A 22500-nucleotide genomic window follows, 5' to 3' on the forward strand; every position below is an offset into this window, starting at 1 on the left:
ATATTTTTTGCACATATTATTAGTGTTATATATATATATTATTATTATTATTTTTATATATTTTTTGCACATATTATTAGTGTTATATTTTTTACATGTACATGAGTTTTATAAATTGTGCACATGCTTGTGCGGTAAAAATCTGTGTTGATTTGGACAGGGAATCCCCATCTATTCTACATCCAAAATCATCATTTTTTTCTGTGTGACTTCCATAAATAAGTAACACTGCATCCTGATAGTTCACAAGTTGTGTGAGTTTTTAGCCTTACGCTGTACAAGCTGCAGAACAATGTGTGTGAAGAAGGACCTGACACTTTCACGCGCATTTCCACACTGATTTCTCCCACTCAAATGAAAGGAGCCTCAAATTTTCACACTGAATTGGCATCAAAATACACATTAAAAAGTATTTCAGTGTAAATGTGATCAGGGGTTATTGTGAATATCGTACAGACATCTATCAAATGTTTTATAGGGATTGTATAGCTGTGCAACAGAGGAAACCAATAAAACTATATATACCGGTATATAAAAATACTGCAACTTTTAAAGCGCAACAAATGCTGGTCACATGACTAAAGGAGTCATCCTTAGACTGGATCGACATAATGCAAATCAGAATAGATGGTATTAATCTAATTACAAAGATTTCCAACCCCCCCCCCCCTGTCAGATGCTTCTAATACTACTCTACAAAGGCTGTCAGGGCATGATGGGAGTTGTAGTTTTGCAACAGCTGGAGAGCTACAGGTTGGAAAACACTGATCTTGAGTACTTTTTAAACCAATGCACTAAATACACTATAATTATGCATAACACTTTCTCATCCTTACGAAGTGTAATTCACGTCATGACCTGAAGGTGTCACCATTGCTACAATGCCACCCTCTCCCCGCTTCTCCCTCCCATTGGGATATCAGACATTGTCGCACAATAACAATCATTTCTTATAATGTGAGATTTGATCTATGACATTGAGGGATGTTATAAAATAATATTGTAACATAATATATAAAATATTGCAACACGTTCAATGAAAAATAACTAACTAATATGTAAAACATTGCAACAAAATCATTAAAATATCACAACAAAATATACTAAATATTGCAACCTAATCCAGAAAAACACTTTTTTTATTTTTATTATATAAACTGGCTCCAGAAAGTTAAACAGATTTGTAAATTGCTTCTATTATAAAAATCTAAATCCTTCCAATAATTATCAGCTGCTGAAGTTGAGTTGTTCTTTTCTGTCTGGCAACAGTGCTCTCTGCTGACACCTCTGCTTGTCTAGGGAACTGTACAGAGTAGAAGAGGTTTGCTATGGGGATTTGCTTCTACTCTGGACAGTTCCCGAGACAGGTGTCATCAGAGAGCACTTAGGCAGAAAAGAACTACTCAACTTCAGCAGCTCATAAGTACTGAAAGGATTAAGATTTTTTTTTTTTTAATAGAAGTAATTTACAAATCTGTTAAACTTTCTGGAGCCAGTTGATATGTAAAAAAAAAAATAAATAAATAAGATTTTTCCCCGAATACCCCTTTAAATATATAACATAATATTTCACCATACATCGTAAACATTGAAACAACAATACAATAAATATTGCAACGTACATACAAACTATTGCAATGCGTTATAAGAACTATTGCAACACGTCCCATGAAACATTGCAATATAATATATTGAGCATTGCAATATGAGGGATCTCAATACATCATATTAAATATTGCAACATATTAGGTAACACTGCAACATGGTATTTTAAATATTGCAACATTTCCGAAATAACGGCAATGCATTTTAAGAGCTATTGCAACTAGAGATGAGCGAACTTACAGTAAATTCGATTCGTCACAAACTTCTCGGCTCGGCGGTTGCTGACTTTTCCTGCATAAATTAGTTCAGCTTTCCGGTGCTACGGTGGGCTGGAAAAGGTGGATACATTCCTAGGAAAGAGTCTCCTAGGACTGTATCCACCTTTTCCAGCCCACCGGAGCACCGGAAAGCTGAACTAATTCATGCAGGAAAAGTTATCAACTGCCAAGCCGAGAAGTTCGTGACCAATCAAGTTCGCTCATCTCTAATTGCAACCTATATAAAATATTTCAACGCACTATATGAAATACTGCAACAAATTATGTGATACGTTGCAGCTAGAGATGAGCGAACTTACAGTAAATTCGATTCGTCACAAACTTCTCGGCTCGGCAGTTGATGACTTATCCTGCATAAATTAGTTCAGCCTTCAGGTGCTCCGGTGGGCACAGTCCTAGGAAAGAGTCTCCTAGGACTGTATCCACCTTTTCCAGCCCACGGGAGCACCTGAAAGCTGAACTAATTTATGCAGGATAAGTCATCAACTGCCGAGCAGAGAAGTTCGTGACGAATCAAATTTACTGTAAGTTCGCTCATCTCTAGTTGCAACACATTGTATAAAATATTGCAACAAATTATATAAAATAGTGCAACAAATTATATGAAATATTGCAACAAATTATATGAAATAATGCAACAAATTATATAAAATAGTGCAACAAATTATATGAAATATTGCAACAAATTATATGAAATAATGTAACAAATGATATAAAATAGTGCAACAAATTATATGAAATATTGCAACAAATTATATGAAATATTGCAACAAATTATATAAAATAGTGCAACAAATTATATGAAATAATGCAACAAATGATATGAAATATTGCAAAACTCAATACAACATAATGGATACCATTCTTAGATCTGCATACGGCAGTGTTTCCCAACCAGGGTGACTTCAGCTGCTGCAAAACTACAACTCCCAGCATGCCCGGACAGCCAAAGGCTGTCCGGGCATGCTGGGAGTTGTAGTTTTGCAACAGATGGAGGCCCCCTGGTCGGGAAACACTGGCACATGGAATGGGTTTATGTTGCGTTTGGCCAATTTTACAGTTGGTAGAAGTTACATTCGGGCCCTAATAACTCAGGGCCCATTTTTGTGACTCACCTTGACATGGAAGCATTGACTGTAAGAGCTGTGGGGTAGGGATGTCGGAAGCCCCCTGTTGTGATTGGGTACACCGGCTGACCTTGCCTTGGAAGGAAGGGGGGGGGGGGGGGGAAGACAAAAAGAAAAAGTGTTGAAATTGAGTATAATAGGTATAAATAAATAAATAAAATTCCGGCATTCTCATTTAATCAAGACCAAAATCTTGGGGATTGTACGGCGCAGATCAAAGACGACAATATGAATGCCATAAATTTGATACGGGCAGCTAATTAAATTTTCTAACCTCGGCTTATGTCAATACGGGGCCCCTCTCCGGGCCGGCGCGAGGTGTTTTGTTGTGATAATTAAAGGCGAAGCCTTTGCTTCTTTAATGGAGCCATCACACTAATTGAGGGCTACGCAGGCAAAGAAAATAATAATGAATGGAAATTTATACCAAAATAAAGTGCAGGGAATCAAAGGCGTTCAGCCGCGCTCTGGGTCCCTTCCGCTATTTAGATCTTGGTGAGAAAACATTAAATTAACAGATCTTAATTTGTAGCCTTTTGTCACGTTAATGAGAGTTGACAAGATTTACCGGGGGAAAGTCCCCCAAATACTTGTGGGCAACCAATCGCCAGTCACCGCGCGTTACAATAATTAATTATTACAACAAGCGGCACTGGGGGACATCTGCAGAAAGACTCCGTCATCTCTGAATAAATTATTGGTCCCTTAACTGCAAGAAGACAGAGACTGTGTAATGACTACGAGGGGATCGGGGGGAGGAGGTGAGGAGCTTGATTTTTTTGTCATATTTATGCAACCTGTTCCATCTACTCGGGTGAGAAATTCCAGAAGGGAACCTGCGGAGCCTGTGACATATGGGGGTTCTATCTGAGGTGCACCCCCGCTGCCGCGGGGGTGCACCTCAGATAGAACCCCCATATGTCACAGGCTCTGCAGGTTCACTGCATGCATCAGGTATAGGGTAAAAAGGGCCAATAAGTATATAAAGGAGCTGATAGCACCAACATATACAAGGGAAGCGGGGGTGCACCTCAGATAGAACCCCCATATGTCACAGGCTCCGCAGGTTCACTGCATACATCAGGGATAGGGTAAAAAGGGCTGATAAGTATATAAGGGGAGCTGATAGCACCAACATATACAAGGGAAGCGGGGGTGCACCTCAGATAGAACCCCCATATGTCACAGGCTCCGCAGGTTCACTGCATGCATCAGGTATAGGGTAAAAAGGGCTTATAAGTATATAAGGGGAGCTGATAGCACCAACATATACAAGGGAAGCGGGGGTGCACCTCAGATAGAACCCCCATATGTCACAAGCTCTGCAGGTTCACTGCATGCATCAGGGATAGGGTAAAAAGGGCCGATAAATATATGGGGGAGCTGATAGCACCAACATATACAAGGGAAGGGGGGTGCACCTCAGATAGAACCCCCATATGTCACAGGCTCCGCAGGTTCACTGCATGCATCAGGGATAGGGTAAAAAGGGCCGATAAGTATATAAAGGAGCTGATAGCACCAACATATACAAGGGAAGCGGGGGTGCACCTCAGATAAAAACCCCATACGTCACAGGCTCCGCAGGTTCACTGCATGCATCAGGTATAGGGTAAAAAGGGCTGATAAGTATATAAGGGGAGCTGATAGCACCAACATATACAAGGGAAGCGGGGGTGCACCTCAGATAGAACCCCCATATGTCACAGGCTCCGCAGGTTCACTGCATGCATCAGGGATAGGGTAAAAAGGGCCGATAAATATATGGGGGAGCTGATAGCACCAACATATACAAGGGAAGCGGGGGTGCACCTCAGATAGAACCCCCATATGTCACAGGCTCCGCAGGTTCACTGCATGCATCAGGGATAGGGTAAAAAGGGCTGATAAGTATATAAAGGAGCTGATAGCACCAACATAAACAAGGGAAGATGGGGGTGCACCTCAGATAGAACCCCCATATGTCACAGGCTCCGCAGGTTCACTGCATGCATCAGGGATAGGGTAAAAAGGGCTGATAAGTATATAAAGGAGCTGATAGCACCAACATATACAAGAGAAGCGGGGGTGCACCTCAGATAGAACCCAAATATGCCACAGGCTCCGCAGGTTCACTACATGCATCAGGTATAGGGTAAAAAGGGCCGATAAGTATATAAAGGAGCTGATAGCACCAACATATACAAGAGAAGCGGGGGTGCACCTCAGATAGAACCCCCATATGTCACAGGCTCCGCAGGTTCACTGCATGCATCAGGTATAGGGTAAAAAGGGCCGATAAATATATGGGGGAGCTGATAGCACCAACATATACAAGGGAAGCGAGGGTGCACCTCAGATAGCACCCCCATATGTCACAGGCTCCGCAGGTTCACTGCATGCATCAGGTATAGGGCATAAAGGGGGAATAAATATATGGGGGAGCTGATAGCACCAACATATACAAGGGAAGCGGGGGTGCACCTCAGATAGCACCCCCATATGTCACAGTCTCTGCAGGTTCACTGCATACAACAGGTATAGGGCAAACAGGACCTACCGGCTGGTAGCACCAACATATAAAAACTCCGTAGGTTCACAGCATGCACCAGTTATAGGAAGGGCAGTAAAACGTGCAAATATATATATATATTTACAAATATAATATAATGAGCCAATAATCGGGCCAACATATATAAGAGGAGCGGGGTACACCTCAGATAGAACCCAGATATGCCATAATCTCCTCAGGTTTACTGTAAACAAGACCTACCAGCTGATAGCACCAACATATACAAAGGGATTGGGGCAAACCCCTAAAATAGAACCCAATGCCACAAGGTCACTGCATGCATCAGGTATAGGGCAAACGGGCCCGACAAATATATGGGGAGCCACTGATAGCACCAACATATACAAGGGAAGTGGGGGTGCACCTCAGATAGGACCCCAATATGCCACAAGCTCGGCAGGGTTACTGCATGCATCAGGTATGGAGCAAACAGGACCTACCATCTGGTAGCACCAACATATACAAGGGGAGCAGGGTGCACCTCAGATAGGACCCTGATAAGTCACAAGCAGGTCAGCTGGTAGTAACAACATACACTGCTAAAAAATTAAAAGGGAACACTAAGATAACACATCCTAGATCTGAATGAATGAACTAATCGTATGAAATACTTTTGTCTTTACATAGTTGAATGCGCTGACGACAAAATGACACAAAAATTATCAATGGAAATCAAATGTATCAACCCCTGGAGGTCTGGATATGGAGTCACACTCAAAATCACAGTGGAAAACCCCACTACAGGCTGATCCAACTTTATGTAATGTCCTTAATACAAGTCCCAATGAGGCTCAGTAGTGTGTGTGGCCTCCACGTGCCCGTATGACCTCCCTACAACGCCTGGGCATGCTCCTGATGAGGTGGAGGATGGTCTCCTGAGGGATGTCCTCCCAGACCTGGACTAAAGCATCCGCCAACTCCTGGACAGTCTGTGGTGGATGGAGCGAGATGTCCAAGATCGGATTCAGGGGGACGGGCGGCCAGTCCATAGCATCAATGCCTTCCTCTTGTAGGAACTGCTGACACACTCCAGCCACATGAGGTCTAGCATTATCTTGTATTAGGAGGAACCCAGGGCCAACCGCACCAGCATATGGTCTCACAAGGGGTCTGAGGATCTCATCTCAGTACCTAATGGCAGTCAGGCTACCTCTGGCAAGTACATGGAGGGCTGTGCGGCCCACCAAAGAAATGCCACACCATTACTGACCCACCGCCTAACTGATCATGCTGGAGGATGTTGCAGGCAGCAGAACGTTTTCTACGGTGTCTCCAGACTCTGTCACATGTGCTCAGTGTGAACCTGCTTTCATCTGTGAAGAGCACAGGGCACCAGTGGCGAATTTGCCAATCTTGGTGTTCTCTGGCAAATGCCAAACGTCCTGCACGGTGTTAGGCTGTAAGCACAACCCCCACCTGTGGATGTCGGGCCCTCATACCACCCTCATGGAGTCTGTTTCTGATCGTTTGAGTGGACACATGCACATTTGTGGCCTGCTGGAGGTCATTTTGCAGGACTCCTCCTGCTCCTCCTTGCACAAAGGCGGAGGTAGAGGTCCTGCTGCTGGGTTGTTGCCCTCCTATGGCCTCCTCCACGTCTCCTGATGTACTGGCCTGTCTCCTGGTAGCGCCTCCATGCTCTGGACACTACGCTGACAGACACAGCAAACCTTCTTGCCACAGCTCGCATTGATGTGCCATCCTGGATGAGCTGCACTACCTGAGCCACTTGTCCGGGTTGTAGACTCCGTCTAATGCTACCACTAGAGTGAAGGCACCGCCAGCATTCAAAAGTGACCAAAAGATCAGCCAGGAAGCATGGGAACTGAAAAGTGGTCTGTTGTCACCACCTGCAGACCCACTCCTTTATTGGGGGAGTCTTGCTTATTGCCTTTAATTTCCACCTGTTGTCTGTTCCATGTGAAATTGATTGTCAATCAGTGTTCTTCCTGAGTGGACAGTGGGATCTCACACAAGTGTCAGTGACTTGGAGTTACATTGTGTTGTCTAAGTGATCCCTTAATTTTTTGAGCAGTGTATAAAAGCTCCGTAGGTTCACAGCATGCACCAGTTATAGGGAGGGCAGTAAAATGGGCAGATAAATATAATGAGCCAATGGTCAGGCCAACATATACAAGGGGTGCGGGGGTACACCTCAGATAGAACCCAGATATGACATAATCTCCTCAGGTTTACTGCATACAGCACGTATAGAGACAAAAGGGCCAACATATACAGTGCTCCCTCAAGTTACAATATTAATTGGTTCCAGGACGACCATTGTATGTTGAGACCATTGTAAGTTGAGACCATAACTCTATGGAAACCTGGTAATTGGTTCTATAGGCACCAAAATATCATCCAAAAATAGGAAAAAGCAAGAATTAAAGAAAAATCAGTAGATAATTAATAAAGATATAGCAAATCCTTCCATATAAAAGTAAGAAAGATCTGCTGGGAGCTGTAAATCACGGTCTATGTCAGTGTTTCCCAAGCAGGGAGCCTCCAGCTGTTGCCAAACTGCAACTCCCAGCATGCCCGGACAGCCAAAGGCTGTCCGGGCATGCTGGGAGTTGTAGTTTTGCAACAGCTGGAGGTACCCTGGTTGAGAAACAATGGTTTATGTAGAGGACAGGAGCTTCTTCAGGGTCCTATACAGTACACAGTGTCCCAAATGGAGCCGCCCTTACTTGGTGTCCAAAGGAGCAGCTGACCCTGGCCCAAAGAGTAGTACAAAACATGTAGTACCACCCTGTACTGTAGGGGGCGCTACCAGACACCAGTCAGTGCATACGCTTCAGTAATAAAGGGGATTTACAAGTGAATGCCCATTCTGATTGGTCGGTTCATTGACACGTTTCACAGATCTAGACTGTCCATAACATTGTATGTTGAGTCTGGTTTCAACTTACAATGGTCCAGAAAAGACCATTGTATGTTGAAACTATTGTACGTTGAGGCCATTGTAAGTTGAGGGATGACTGCACAATAACAACAGCAAACAGAGCCAATACATGAAGTACGCCATGTAGGACAAATATATATATATATATATATATATATGCAGATATACGGTGTAAAAGTACCACACGGTGGGACAACACTTACAATAAGGTCCGTAGGTTCATTACATGAAACAGGTAAATATGGGATAAAAAATATAAGGCCAACAAATATACAATTCAATACATATAAGGTAGAAGATAGAGCTGATCGTGCGAACACATAGAACTGACATAGTACAGGGGGGGGGGGGGGGGGGAACAAAGCCAAAATATATATATATATATATATATATATATATATATATATATGTATATATATATATATATATATATATATATATATATATAGGGACAGAGGCCCTGGGATACATCCATTACATCTAATAAACCCTGCAATATAGGGAGGACAGGACAAAGGGCCATTATATACAGGGAAAGATACAGCTGACGGGACCAATATATACAGGGAAAGGTACAGCTGACGGGACCAATATATACAGGGAAAGGTACAGCTGATGGGGCCAATATATACAGGGAAAGGTACAGCTGACGGGAGCAATATATACAGGGAAAGGTACAGCTGACGGGACCAATATATACAGGGAAAGGTACAGCTGACGGGAGCAATATATACAGGGAAAGGTACAGCTGACGGGACCAATATATACAGGGAAAGGTACAGCTGACAGGACCAATATATACAGGGAAAGGTACAGCTGACAGGACCAATATATACAGGGAAAGATACAGCTGACGGGGCCAATATATACAGGGAAAGATACAGCTGACGGGGCCAATATATACAGGGAAAGGTACAGCTGACGGGACCAATATATACAGGGAAAGGTACAGCTGACGGGACCAATATATACAGGGAAAGGTACAGCTGACGGGACCAATATATACAGGGAAAGGTACAGCTGACGGGACCAATATATACAGGGAAAGGTACAGCTGACGGGCCCAATATATACAGGGAAAGGTACAGCTGACGGGACCAATATATACAGGGAAAGGTACAGCTGACGGGGCCAATATATACAGGGGAAAGATACAGCTGACGGGACCAATATATACAGGGGAAAGGTACAGCTGACGGGGACAATATATACAGGGAAAGGTACAGCTGACGGGGCCAATATATACAGGGGAAAGATACAGCTGACGGGACCAATATATACAGGGGAAAGGTACAGCTGACGGGGACAATATATACAGGGAAAGGTACAGCTGATGGGACCAATATATACAGGGAAAGGTACAGCTGACGGGACCAATATATACAGGGAAAGATACAGCTGACAGGACCAATATATACAGGGAAAGGTACAGCTGACGGGGCCAATATATACAGGGAAAGGTACAGCTGACGGGACCAATATATACAGGGAAAGGTACAGCTGACAGGACCAATATATACAGGGAAAGGTACAGCTGACGGGACCAATATATACAGGGAAAGGTACAGCTGACGGGACCAATATATACAGGGAAAGGTACAGCTGACAGGACCAATATATACAGGGAAAGGTACAGCTGACAGGACCAATATATACAGGGAAAGGTACAGCTGACGGGGCCAATATATACAGGGAAAGATACAGCTGACGGGGCCAATATATACAGGGAAAGATACAGCTGACGGGGCCAATATATACAGGGAAAGGTACAGCTGACGGGGACAATATATACAGGGAAAGGTACAGCTGACGGGACCAATATATACAGGGGAAAGGTACAGCTGACGGGACCAATATATACAGGGAAAGGTACAGCTGACAGGACCAATATATACAGGGAAAGGTACAGCTGACGGGACCAATATATACAGGGAAAGATACAGCTGACGGGGACAATATATACAGGGAAAGGTACAGCTGACGGGACCAATATATACAGGGGAAAGATACAGCTGACGGGACCAATATATACAGGGAAAGGTACAGCTGACGGGGCCAATATATACAGGGAAAGGTACAGCTGACGGGACCAATATATACAGGGAAAGGTACAGCTGACGGGACCAATATATACAGGGAAAGGTACAGCTGACGGGGCCAATATATACAGGGAAAGGTACAGCTGACGGGACCAATATATACAGGGAAAGGTACAGCTGACGGGACCAATATATACAGGGAAAGATACAGCTGACAGGACCAATATATACAGGGAAAGATACAGCTGACGGGACCAATATATACAGGGAAAGGTACAGCTGACGGGACCAATATATACAGGGGAAAGGTACAGCTGACGGGACCAATATATACAGGGAAAGATACAGCTGACGGGGCCAATATATACAGGGAAAGGTACAGCTGATGGGGCCAATATATACAGGGAAAGGTGCAGCTTACGGGACCAATATATACAGGGAAAGATACAGCTGACGGGCCCAATATATACAGGGAAAGGTACAGCTGACGGGACCAATATATACAGGGGAAAGATACAGCTGACGGGACCAATATATACAGGGGAAAGATACAGCTGACGGGACCAATATATACAGGGAAAGATACAGCTGACGGGACCAATATATAGAGGGAAAGGTACAGCTGACGGGACCAATATATACAGGGAAAGATACAGCTGACGGGACCAATATATACAGGGGAAAGGTACAGCTGACGGGACCAATATATACAGGGAAAGATACAGCTGACGGGACCAATATATACAGGGAAAGGTACAGCTGACGGGGCCAATATATACAGGGAAAGGTACAGCTGACGGGGCCAATATATACAGGGAAAGGTACAGCTGACGGGACCAATATATACAGGGAAAGATACAGCTGACGGGACCAATATATACAGGGGAAAGGTACAGCTGACGGGACCAATATATACAGGGAAAGATACAGCTGATGGGACCAATATATACAGGGAAAGATACAGCTGACGGGACCAATATATACAGGGAAAGATACAGCTGACGGGGCCAATATATACAGGGAAAGGTACAGCTGACGGGGCCAATATATACAGGGAAAGGTACAGCTGACGGGACCAATATATACAGGGAAAGATACAGCTGACGGGACCAATATATACAGGGAAAGGTACAGCTGACGGGACCAATATATACAAGGAAAGGTACAGCTGATGGGGCCAATATATACAGGGAAAGGTACAGCTGACGGGACCAATATATACAAGGAAAGGTACAGCTGACGGGGCCAATATATACAGGGAAAGGTACAGCTGACGAGGCCAATATATACAGGGAAAGGTACAGCTGACGGGACCAATATATACAGGGAAAGGTACAGCTGACGGGACCAATATATACAGGGAAAGATACAGCTGACAGGGCCAATATATACAGGGGAAAGGTACAGCTGACGGGACCAATATATACAGGGAAAGGTACAGCTGACGGGGCCAATATATACAGGGAAAGGTACAGCTGACGGGGCCAATATATACAGGGAAAGGTACAGCTGACGGGACCAATATATACAGGGAAAGGTACAGCTGACGGGGCCAATATATACAGGGAAAGGTACAGCTGACGGGACCAATATATACAGGGAAAGATACAGCTGACGGGACCAATATATACAGGGAAAGGTACAGCTGACGGGACCAATATATACAGGGAAAGATACAGCTGACGAGGCCAATATATACAGGGAAAGGTACAGCTGACGGGACCAATATATACAGGGAAAGGTACAGCTGACGGGACCAATATATACAGGGAAAGGTACAGCTGACGGGACCAATATATACAGGGAAAGATACAGCTGACGGGGCCAATATATACAGGGAAAGATACAGCTGATGGGACCAATATATACAGGGAAAGGTACAGCTGACGGGACCAATATATACAGGGGAAAGATACAGCTGACGGGACCAATATATACAGGGAAAGGTACAGCTGACGGGACCAATATATACAGGGAAAGGTACAGCTGACGGGGCCAATATATACAGGGAAAGGTACAGCTGACGGGACCAATATATACAGGGAAAGATACAGCTGACGGGACCAATATATACAGGGAAAGGTACAGCTGACGGGGCCAATATATACAGGGAAAGGTACAGCTGACGGGGCCAATATATACAGGGAAAGATACAGCTGACAGGACCAATATATACAGGGAAAGATACAGCTGACGAGGCCAATATATACAGGGGAAAGATACAGCTGACGGGACCAATATATACAGGGAAAGGTACAGCTGACGGGGGCCAATATATACAGGGAAAGGTACAGCTGATGGGGCCAATATATACAGGGAAAGGTACAGCTGACGGGGGCCAATATATACAGGGAAAGGTACAGCTGATGGGGCCAATATATACAGGGAAAGGTACAGCTGACGGGGGCCAATATATACAGGGAAAGGTACAGCTGATGGGGCCAATATATACAGGGGAAAGGTACAGCTGACAGGACCAATATATACAGGGAAAGGTACAGCTGACGGGGCCAATATATACAGGGAAAGGTACAGCTGACGGGACCAATATATACAGGGAAAGGTACAGCTGACGGGGCCAATATATACAGGGAAAGGTACAGCTGACGGGACCAATATATACAGGGAAAGGTACAGCTGACGGGGCCAATATATACAGGGAAAGGTACAGCTGACGGGACCAATATATACAGGGAAAGCTACAGCTGACGGGACCAATATATACAGGGAAAGGTACAGCTGACGGGGCCAATATATACAGGGAAAGATACAGCTGACGGGACCAATATATACAGGGAAAGGTACAGCTGACGGGGCCAATATATACAGGGAAAGGTACAGCTGACCGGACCAATATATACAGGGAAAGGTACAGCTGACGGGGCCAATATATACAGGGAAAGGTACAGCTGACGGGACCAATATATACAGGGGAAAGATACAGCTGACGGGACCAATATATACAGGGAAAGATACAGCTGACGGGGCCAATATATACAGGGAAAGGTACAGCTGACGGGGCCAATATATACAGGGAAAGGTACAGCTGACGGGACCAATATATACAGGGGAAAGGTACAGATGACGGGACCAATATATACAGGGAAAGATACAGCTGACGGGGACAATATATACAGGGAAAGGTACAGCTGACGGGACCAATATATACAGGGAAAGGTACAGCTGACGGGACCAATATATACAGGGAAAGATACAGCTGACGGGACCAATATATACAGGGAAAGGTACAGCTGACGGGACCAATATATACAGGGAAAGATACAGCTGACGGGACCAATATATACAGGGAAAGGTACAGCTGACGGGGCCAATATATACAGGGAAAGGTACAGCTGACGGGGCCAATATATACAGGGGAAAGGTACAGCTGACGGGACCAATATATACAGGGAAAGGTACAGCTGACGGGGCCAATATATACAGGGAAAGGTACAGCTGACGGGGCCAATATATACAGGGAAAGGTACAGCTGACGGGGCCAATATATACAGGGAAAGATACAGCTGACGGGACCAATATATACAGGGAAAGGTACAGCTGACGGGGCCAATATATACAGGGAAAGGTACAGCTGAAAGGACCAATATATACAGGGAAAGATACAGCTGACAGGACCAATATATACAGGGAAAGATACAGCTGACAGGACCAATATATACAGGGGAAGGTACAGCTGACAGGACCAATATATACAGGGAAAGGTACAGCTGACAGGACCAATATATACAGGGAAAGGTACAGCTGACAGGACCAATATATACAGGGAAAGGTACAGCTGACAGGACCAATATATACAGGGAAAGGTACAGCTGACGGGGCCAATATATACAGGGAAAGGTACAGCTGACGGGGCCAATATATACAGGGAAAGGTACAGCTGACGGGACCAATATATACAGAGAAAGGTACAGCTGACGGGACCAATATATACAGGGAAAGGTACAGCTGACGGGACCAATATATACAGGGAAAGATACAGCTGACGGGACCAATATATACAGGGAAAGATACAGCTGACGGGACCAATATATACAGGGAAAGGTACAGCTGACGGGGCCAATATATACAGGGAAAGATACAGCTGACGGGGCCAATATATACAGGGAAAGATACAGCTGACGGGACCAATATATACAGGGAAAGGTACAGCTGACGGGACCAATATATACAGGGAAAGATACAGCTGACGGGACCAATATATACAGGGAAAGGTACAGCTGACGGGGCCAATATATACAGGGAAAGGTACAGCTGCTGGGGCCAATATATACAGGGAAAGGTACAGCTGACGGGGCCAATATATACAGGGAAAGGTACAGCTGACGGGACCAATATATACAGGGAAAGATACAGCTGACAGGAACAATATATACAGGGGAAAGGTACAGCTGACGGGACCAATATATACAGGGAAAGATACAGCTGACGGGACCAATATATACAGGGAAAGATACAGCTGACGGGGCCAATATATACAGGGAAAGGTACAGCTGACGGGACCAATATATACAGGGAAAGGTACAGCTGACGGGGCCAATATATACAGGGAAAGATACAGCTGATGGGACCAATATATACAGGGGAAAGGTACAGCTGACGGGACCAATATATACAGGGAAAGATACAGCTGACGGGACCAATATATACAGGGAAAGGTACAGCTGATGGGACCAATATATACAGGGGAAAGGTACAGCTGACGGGACCAATATATACAGGGAAAGATACAGCTGACGGGACCAATATATACAGGGAAAGATACAGCTGATGGGACCAATATATACAGGGGAAAGGTACAGCTGACGGGACCAATATATACAGGGAAAGATACAGCTGACGGGACCAATATATACAGGGAAAGGTACAGCTGATGGGACCAATATATACAGGGAAAGGTACAGCTGACGGGACCAATATATACAGGGAAAGATACAGCTGACGGGACCAATATATACAGGGAAAGGTACAGCTGACGGGGCCAATATATACAGGGAAAGGTACAGCTGACGGGACCAATATATACAGGGAAAGATACAGCTGACGGGACCAATATATACAGGGAAAGGTACAGCTGACGGGACCAATATATACAGGGAAAGATACAGCTGACGGGACCAATATATACAGGGAAAGGTACAGCTGACGGGACCAATATATACAGGGAAAGATACAGCTGACGGGACCAATATATACAGGGAAAGGTACAGCTGATGGGGACCAATATATACAGGGAAAGGTACAGCTGACGGGACCAATATATACAGGGAAAGATACAGCTGACGGGGCCAATATATACAGGGGAAAGGTACAGCTGACGGGACCAATATATACAGGGAAAGATACAGCTGACGAGGCCAATATATACAGGGAAAGGTACAGCTGATGGGGCCAATATATACAGGGAAAGGTACAGCTGACGGGGCCAATATATACAGGGAAAGGTACAGCTGACGGGACCAATATATACAGGGAAAGGTACAGCTGACGGGACCAATATATACAGGGAAAGATACAGCTGACGGGGCCAATATATACAGGGAAAGATACAGCTGACGGGACCAATATATACAGGGGAAAGGTACAGCTGACGGGACCAATATATACAGGGAAAGGTACAGCTGACGGGACCAATATATACAGGGGAAAGGTACAGCTGACGGGACCAATATATACAGGGAAAGGTACAGCTGACGGGACCAATATATACAGGGAAAGGTACAGCTGACGGGACCAATATATACAGGGAAAGATACAGCTGACGGGACCAATATATACAGGGAAAGATACAGCTGACGGGGCCAATATATACAGGGAAAGATACAGCTGACGGGACCAATATATACAGGGAAAGGTACAGCTGACGGGACCAATATATACAGGGGAAAGGTACAGCTGACGGGACCAATATATACAGGGAAAGGTACAGCTGACGGGACCAATATATACAGGGGAAAGGTACAGCTGACAGGACCAATATATACAGGGAAAGGTACAGCTGACGGGACCAATATATACAGGGAAAGATACAGCTGACGGGACCAATATATACAGGGAAAGATACAGCTGACGGGACCAATATATACAGGGAAAGATACAGCTGACGGGACCAATATATACAGGGAAAGGTACAGCTGATGGGGCCAATATATACAGGGGAAGGTACAGCTGACGGGACCAATATATACAGGGAAAGGTACAGCTGACGGGCCCAATATATACAGGGAAAGGTACAGCTGACGGGACCAATATATACAGGGGAAAGGTACAGCTGACGGGACCAATATATACAGGGAAAGGTACAGCTGACGGGACCAATATATACAGGGAAAGATACAGCTGACGGGGCCAATATATACAGGGAAAGGTACAGCTGACGGGGCCAATATATACAGGGAAAGGTGCAGCTTACGGGACCAATATATACAGGGAAAGGTACAGCTGACGGGGCCAATATATACAGGGAAAGGTACAGCTGACGGGACCAATATATACAGGGAAAGATACAGCTGACGGGACCAATATATACAGGGAAAGGTACAGCTGACGGGGCCAATATATACAGGGAAAGATACAGCTGACAGGACCAATATATACAGGGAAAGATACAGCTGACGAGGCCAATATATACAGGGGAAAGATACAGCTGACGGGACCAATATATACAGGGAAAGGTACAGCTGATGGGGCCAATATATACAGGGAAAGGTACAGCTGATGGGGCCAATATATACAGGGAAAGGTACAGCTGACGGGGGCCAATATATACAGGGAAAGGTACAGCTGATGGGGCCAATATATACAGGGAAAGGTACAGCTGACGGGGGCCAATATATACAGGGAAAGGTACAGCTGATGGGGCCAATATATACAGGGGAAAGGTACAGCTGACAGGACCAATATATACAGGGAAAGGTACAGCTGACGGGGCCAATATATACAGGGAAAGGTACAGCTGATGGGACCAATATATACAGGGAAAGGTACAGCTGACGGGGCCAATATATACAGGGAAAGGTACAGCTGACGGGACCAATATATACAGGGAAAGGTACAGCTGACGGGGCCAATATATACAGGGAAAGGTACAGCTGACGGGGCCAATATATACAGGGAAAGATACAGCTGACGGGACCAATATATACAGGGAAAGGTACAGCTGACGGGACCAATATATACAGGGAAAGCTACAGCTGACGGGACCAATATATACAGGGAAAGGTACAGCTGACGGGACCAATATATACAGGGAAAGGTACAGCTGACGGGGCCAATATATACAGGGAAAGGTACAGCTGACGGGACCAATATATACAGGGAAAGGTACAGCTGACGGGGCCAATATATACAGGGAAAGGTACAGCTGACGGGACCAATATATACAGGGAAAGGTACAGCTGACGGGGCCAATATATACAGGGAAAGGTACAGCTGACGGGGCCAATATATACAGGGAAAGGTACAGCTGACGGGACCAATATATACAGGGGAAAGGTACAGATGACGGGACCAATATATACAGGGAAAGATACAGCTGACGGGGACAATATATACAGGGAAAGGTACAGCTGACGGGGACCAATATATACAGGGAAAGGTACAGCTGACGGGACCAATATATACAGGGAAAGATACAGCTGACGGGACCAATATATACAGGGAAAGGTACAGCTGACGGGACCAATATATACAGGGAAAGGTACAGCTGACGGGACCAATATATACAGGGAAAGATACAGCTGACGGGACCAATATATACAGGGAAAGGTACAGCTGACGGGGCCAATATATACAGGGGAAAGGTACAGCTGACGGGACCAATATATACAGGGAAAGGTACAGCTGACGGGGCCAATATATACAGGGAAAGGTACAGCTGACGGGGCCAATATATACAGGGAAAGATACAGCTGACGGGGACCAATATATACAGGGAAAGGTACAGCTGACGGGGCCAATATATACAGGGAAAGGTACAGCTGACAGGACCAATATATACAGGGAAAGATACAGCTGACAGGACCAATATATACAGGGAAAGATACAGCTGACAGGACCAATATATACAGGGGAAGGTACAGCTGACAGGACCAATATATACAGGGAAAGGTACAGCTGACAGGACCAATATATACAGGGAAAGGTACAGCTGACGGGACCAATATATACAGGGAAAGATACAGCTGACGGGACCAATATATACAGGGAAAGGTACAGCTGACGGGGCCAATATATACAGGGAAAGATACAGCTGACGGGGCCAATATATACAGGGAAAGGTACAGCTGACGGGGCCAATATATACAGGGAAAGGTACAGCTGACGGGGCCAATATATACAGGGAAAGATACAGCTGACGGGGCCAATATATACAGGGAAAGGTACAGCTGACGGGGCCAATATATACAGGGAAAGGTACAGCTGACGGGGCCAATATATACAGGGAAAGGTACAGCTGACGGGACCAATATATACAGAGAAAGGTACAGCTGACGGGACCAATATATACAGGGAAAGGTACAGCTGACGGGACCAATATATACAGGGAAAGGTACAGCTGACGGGACCAATATATACAGGGAAAGATACAGCTGACGGGGCCAATATATACAGGGAAAGGTACAGCTGACGGGGCCAATATATACAGGGAAAGGTACAGCTGACGGGACCAATATATACAGAGAAAGGTACAGCTGACGGGACCAATATATACAGGGAAAGGTACAGCTGACGGGACCAATATATACAGGGAAAGATACAGCTGACGGGACCAATATATACAGGGAAAGATACAGCTGACGGGACCAATATATACAGGGAAAGATACAGCTGACGGGACCAATATATACAGGGAAAGGTACAGCTGACGGGACCAATATATACAGGGAAAGGTACAGCTGACGGGACCAATATATACAGGGAAAGGTACAGCTGACGGGGCCAATATATACAGGGAAAGATACAGCTGACGGGACCAATATATACAGGGAAAGGTACAGCTGACGGGACCAATATATACAGGGAAAGGTACAGCTGACGGGACCAATATATACAGGGAAAGGTACAGCTGACGGGGCCAATATATACAGGGAAAGATACAGCTGACGGGACCAATATATACAGGGAAAGATACAGCTGACGGGACCAATATATACAGGGAAAGGTACAGCTGACGGGGCCAATATATACAGGGAAAGGTACAGCTGACGGGGCCAATATATACAGGGAAAGATACAGCTGACAGGACCAATATATACAGGGGAAAGGTACAGCTGACGGGACCAATATATACAGGGAAAGATACAGCTGACGGGGCCAATATATACAGGGAAAGGTACAGCTGACGGGACCAATATATACAGGGAAAGGTACAGCTGACGGGGCCAATATATACAGGGAAAGATACAGCTGATGGGACCAATATATACAGGGGAAAGGTACAGCTGACGGGACCAATATATACAGGGAAAGATACAGCTGACGGGACCAATATATACAGGGAAAGGTACAGCTGATGGGACCAATATATACAGGGGAAAGGTACAGCTGACGGGACCAATATATACAGGGAAAGATACAGCTGATGGGACCAATATATACAGGGGAAAGGTACAGCTGACGGGACCAATATATACAGGGAAAGATACAGCTGACGGGACCAATATATACAGGGAAAGGTACAGCTGATGGGACCAATATATACAGGGGAAAGGTACAGCTGACGGGACCAATATATACAGGGAAAGATACAGCTGACAGGACCAATATATACAGGGGAAGGTACAGCTGACAGGACCAATATATACAGGGAAAGATACAGCTGACGAGGCCAATATATACAGGGAAAGGTACAGCTGATGGGACCAATATATACAGGGAAAGATACAGCTGACGGGACCAATATATACAGGGAAAGATACAGCTGACGGGACCAATATATACAGGGAAAGATACAGCTGACGGGACCAATATATACAGGGAAAGGTACAGCTGATGGGACCAATATATACAGGGGAAAGGTACAGCTGACGGGACCAATATATACAGGGAAAGATACAGCTGATGGGACCAATATATACAGGGGAAAGGTACAGCTGACGGGACCAATATATACAGGGAAAGATACAGCTGACGGGACCAATATATACAGGGAAAGGTACAGCTGATGGGACCAATATATACAGGGGAAAGGTACAGCTGACGGGACCAATATATACAGGGAAAGATACAGCTGACAGGACCAATATATACAGGGGAAGGTACAGCTGACAGGACCAATATATACAGGGAAAGATACAGCTGACGAGGCCAATATATACAGGGAAAGGTACAGCTGATGGGGCCAATATATACAGGGAAGGGTACAGCTGACGGGGCCAATATATACAGGGAAAGGTACAGCTGACGGGACCAATATATACAGGGAAAGGTACAGCTGACGGGACCAATATATACAGGGAAAGATACAGCTGACGGGGCCAATATATACAGGGAAAGATACAGCTGACGGGACCAATATATACAGGGGAAAGGTACAGCTGACGGGACCAATATATACAGGGAAAGGTACAGCTGACGGGACCAATATATACAGGGGAAAGGTACAGCTGACGGGACCAATATATACAGGGAAAGGTACAGCTGACGGGACCAATATATACAGGGAAAGGTACAGCTGACGGGACCAATATATACAGGGAAAGATACAGCTGACGGGACCAATATATACAGGGAAAGATACAGCTGACGGGGCCAATATATACAGGGAAAGATACAGCTGACGGGACCAATATATACAGGGAAAGGTACAGCTGACGGGACCAATATATACAGGGGAAAGGTACAGCTGACGGGACCAATATATACAGGGAAAGGTACAGCTGACGGGACCAATATATACAGGGAAAGATACAGCTGACGGGACCAATATATACAGGGAAAGATACAGCTGACGGGACCAATATATACAGGGAAAGATACAGCTGACGGGACCAATATATACAGGGAAAGGTACAGCTGATGGGGCCAATATATACAGGGGAAGGTACAGCTGACGGGACCAATATATACAGGGAAAGGTACAGCTGACGGGCCCAATATATACAGGGAAAGGTACAGCTGACGGGACCAATATATACAGGGGAAAGGTACAGCTGACGGGACCAATATATACAGGGAAAGGTACAGCTGACGGGACCAATATATACAGGGAAAGATACAGCTGACGGGGCCAATATATACAGGGAAAGGTACAGCTGACGGGGCCAATATATACAGGGAAAGGTGCAGCTTACGGGACCAATATATACAGGGAAAGATACAGCTGACGGGGCCAATATATACAGGGAAAGGTACAGCTGATGGGGCCAATATATACAGGGAAAGGTACAGCTGACGGGACCAATATATACAGGGAAAGGTACAGCTGACGGGGCCAATATATACAGGGAAAGGTACAGCTGACGGGGCCAATATATACAGGGAAAGGTACAGCTGACGGGGCCAATATATACAGGGAAAGGTGCAGCTGACGGGACCAATATATACAGGGAAAGGTACAGCTGACGGGACCAATATATACAGGGAAAGGTACAGCTGACGGGGCCAATATATACAGGGGAAAGGTACAGCTGACGGGGCCAATATATACAGGGAAAGGTACAGCTGACGGGGCCAATATATACAGGGAAAGGTACAGCTGACGGGACCAATATATACAGGGGAAAGGTACAGCTGACGGGACCAATATATACAGGGAAAGGTACAGCTGACGGGGCCAATATATACAGGGAAAGGTACAGCTGACGGGGCCAATATATACAGGGAAAGGTACAGCTGACGGGGCCAATATATACAGGGAAAGGTACAGCTGACGGGGCCAATATATACAGGGAAAGATACAGCTGACGGGGCAATATATACAGGGAAAGATACAGCTGACGGGACCAATATATACAGGGAAAGGTACAGCTGACGG

The 22500-nt window shown here is 45.3% G+C and overlaps 1 protein-coding gene across 20 annotated transcripts in view; it reads right to left on the reverse strand.

Moving 5' to 3' along the window:
- The window catches only part of TCF7L2 (transcription factor 7 like 2), a 304484-nt gene that overhangs the window by 33996 nt on the left and 247988 nt on the right, over positions 1–22500 (reverse strand). For all 20 annotated transcript variants that reach the window (XM_056530841.1, XM_056530839.1, XM_056530842.1 and 17 more), the window contains one exon: positions 2999–3085. In XM_056530841.1, coding sequence (XP_056386816.1) covers positions 2999–3085 — 87 coding nt within the window. The remainder of the gene's footprint in view (positions 1–2998; positions 3086–22500) is intronic.

This window comes from Hyla sarda, chromosome 7, assembly GCF_029499605.1.
Source record: "Hyla sarda isolate aHylSar1 chromosome 7, aHylSar1.hap1, whole genome shotgun sequence".
Classification (NCBI taxonomy): Eukaryota; Metazoa; Chordata; class Amphibia; order Anura; family Hylidae; genus Hyla; species Hyla sarda.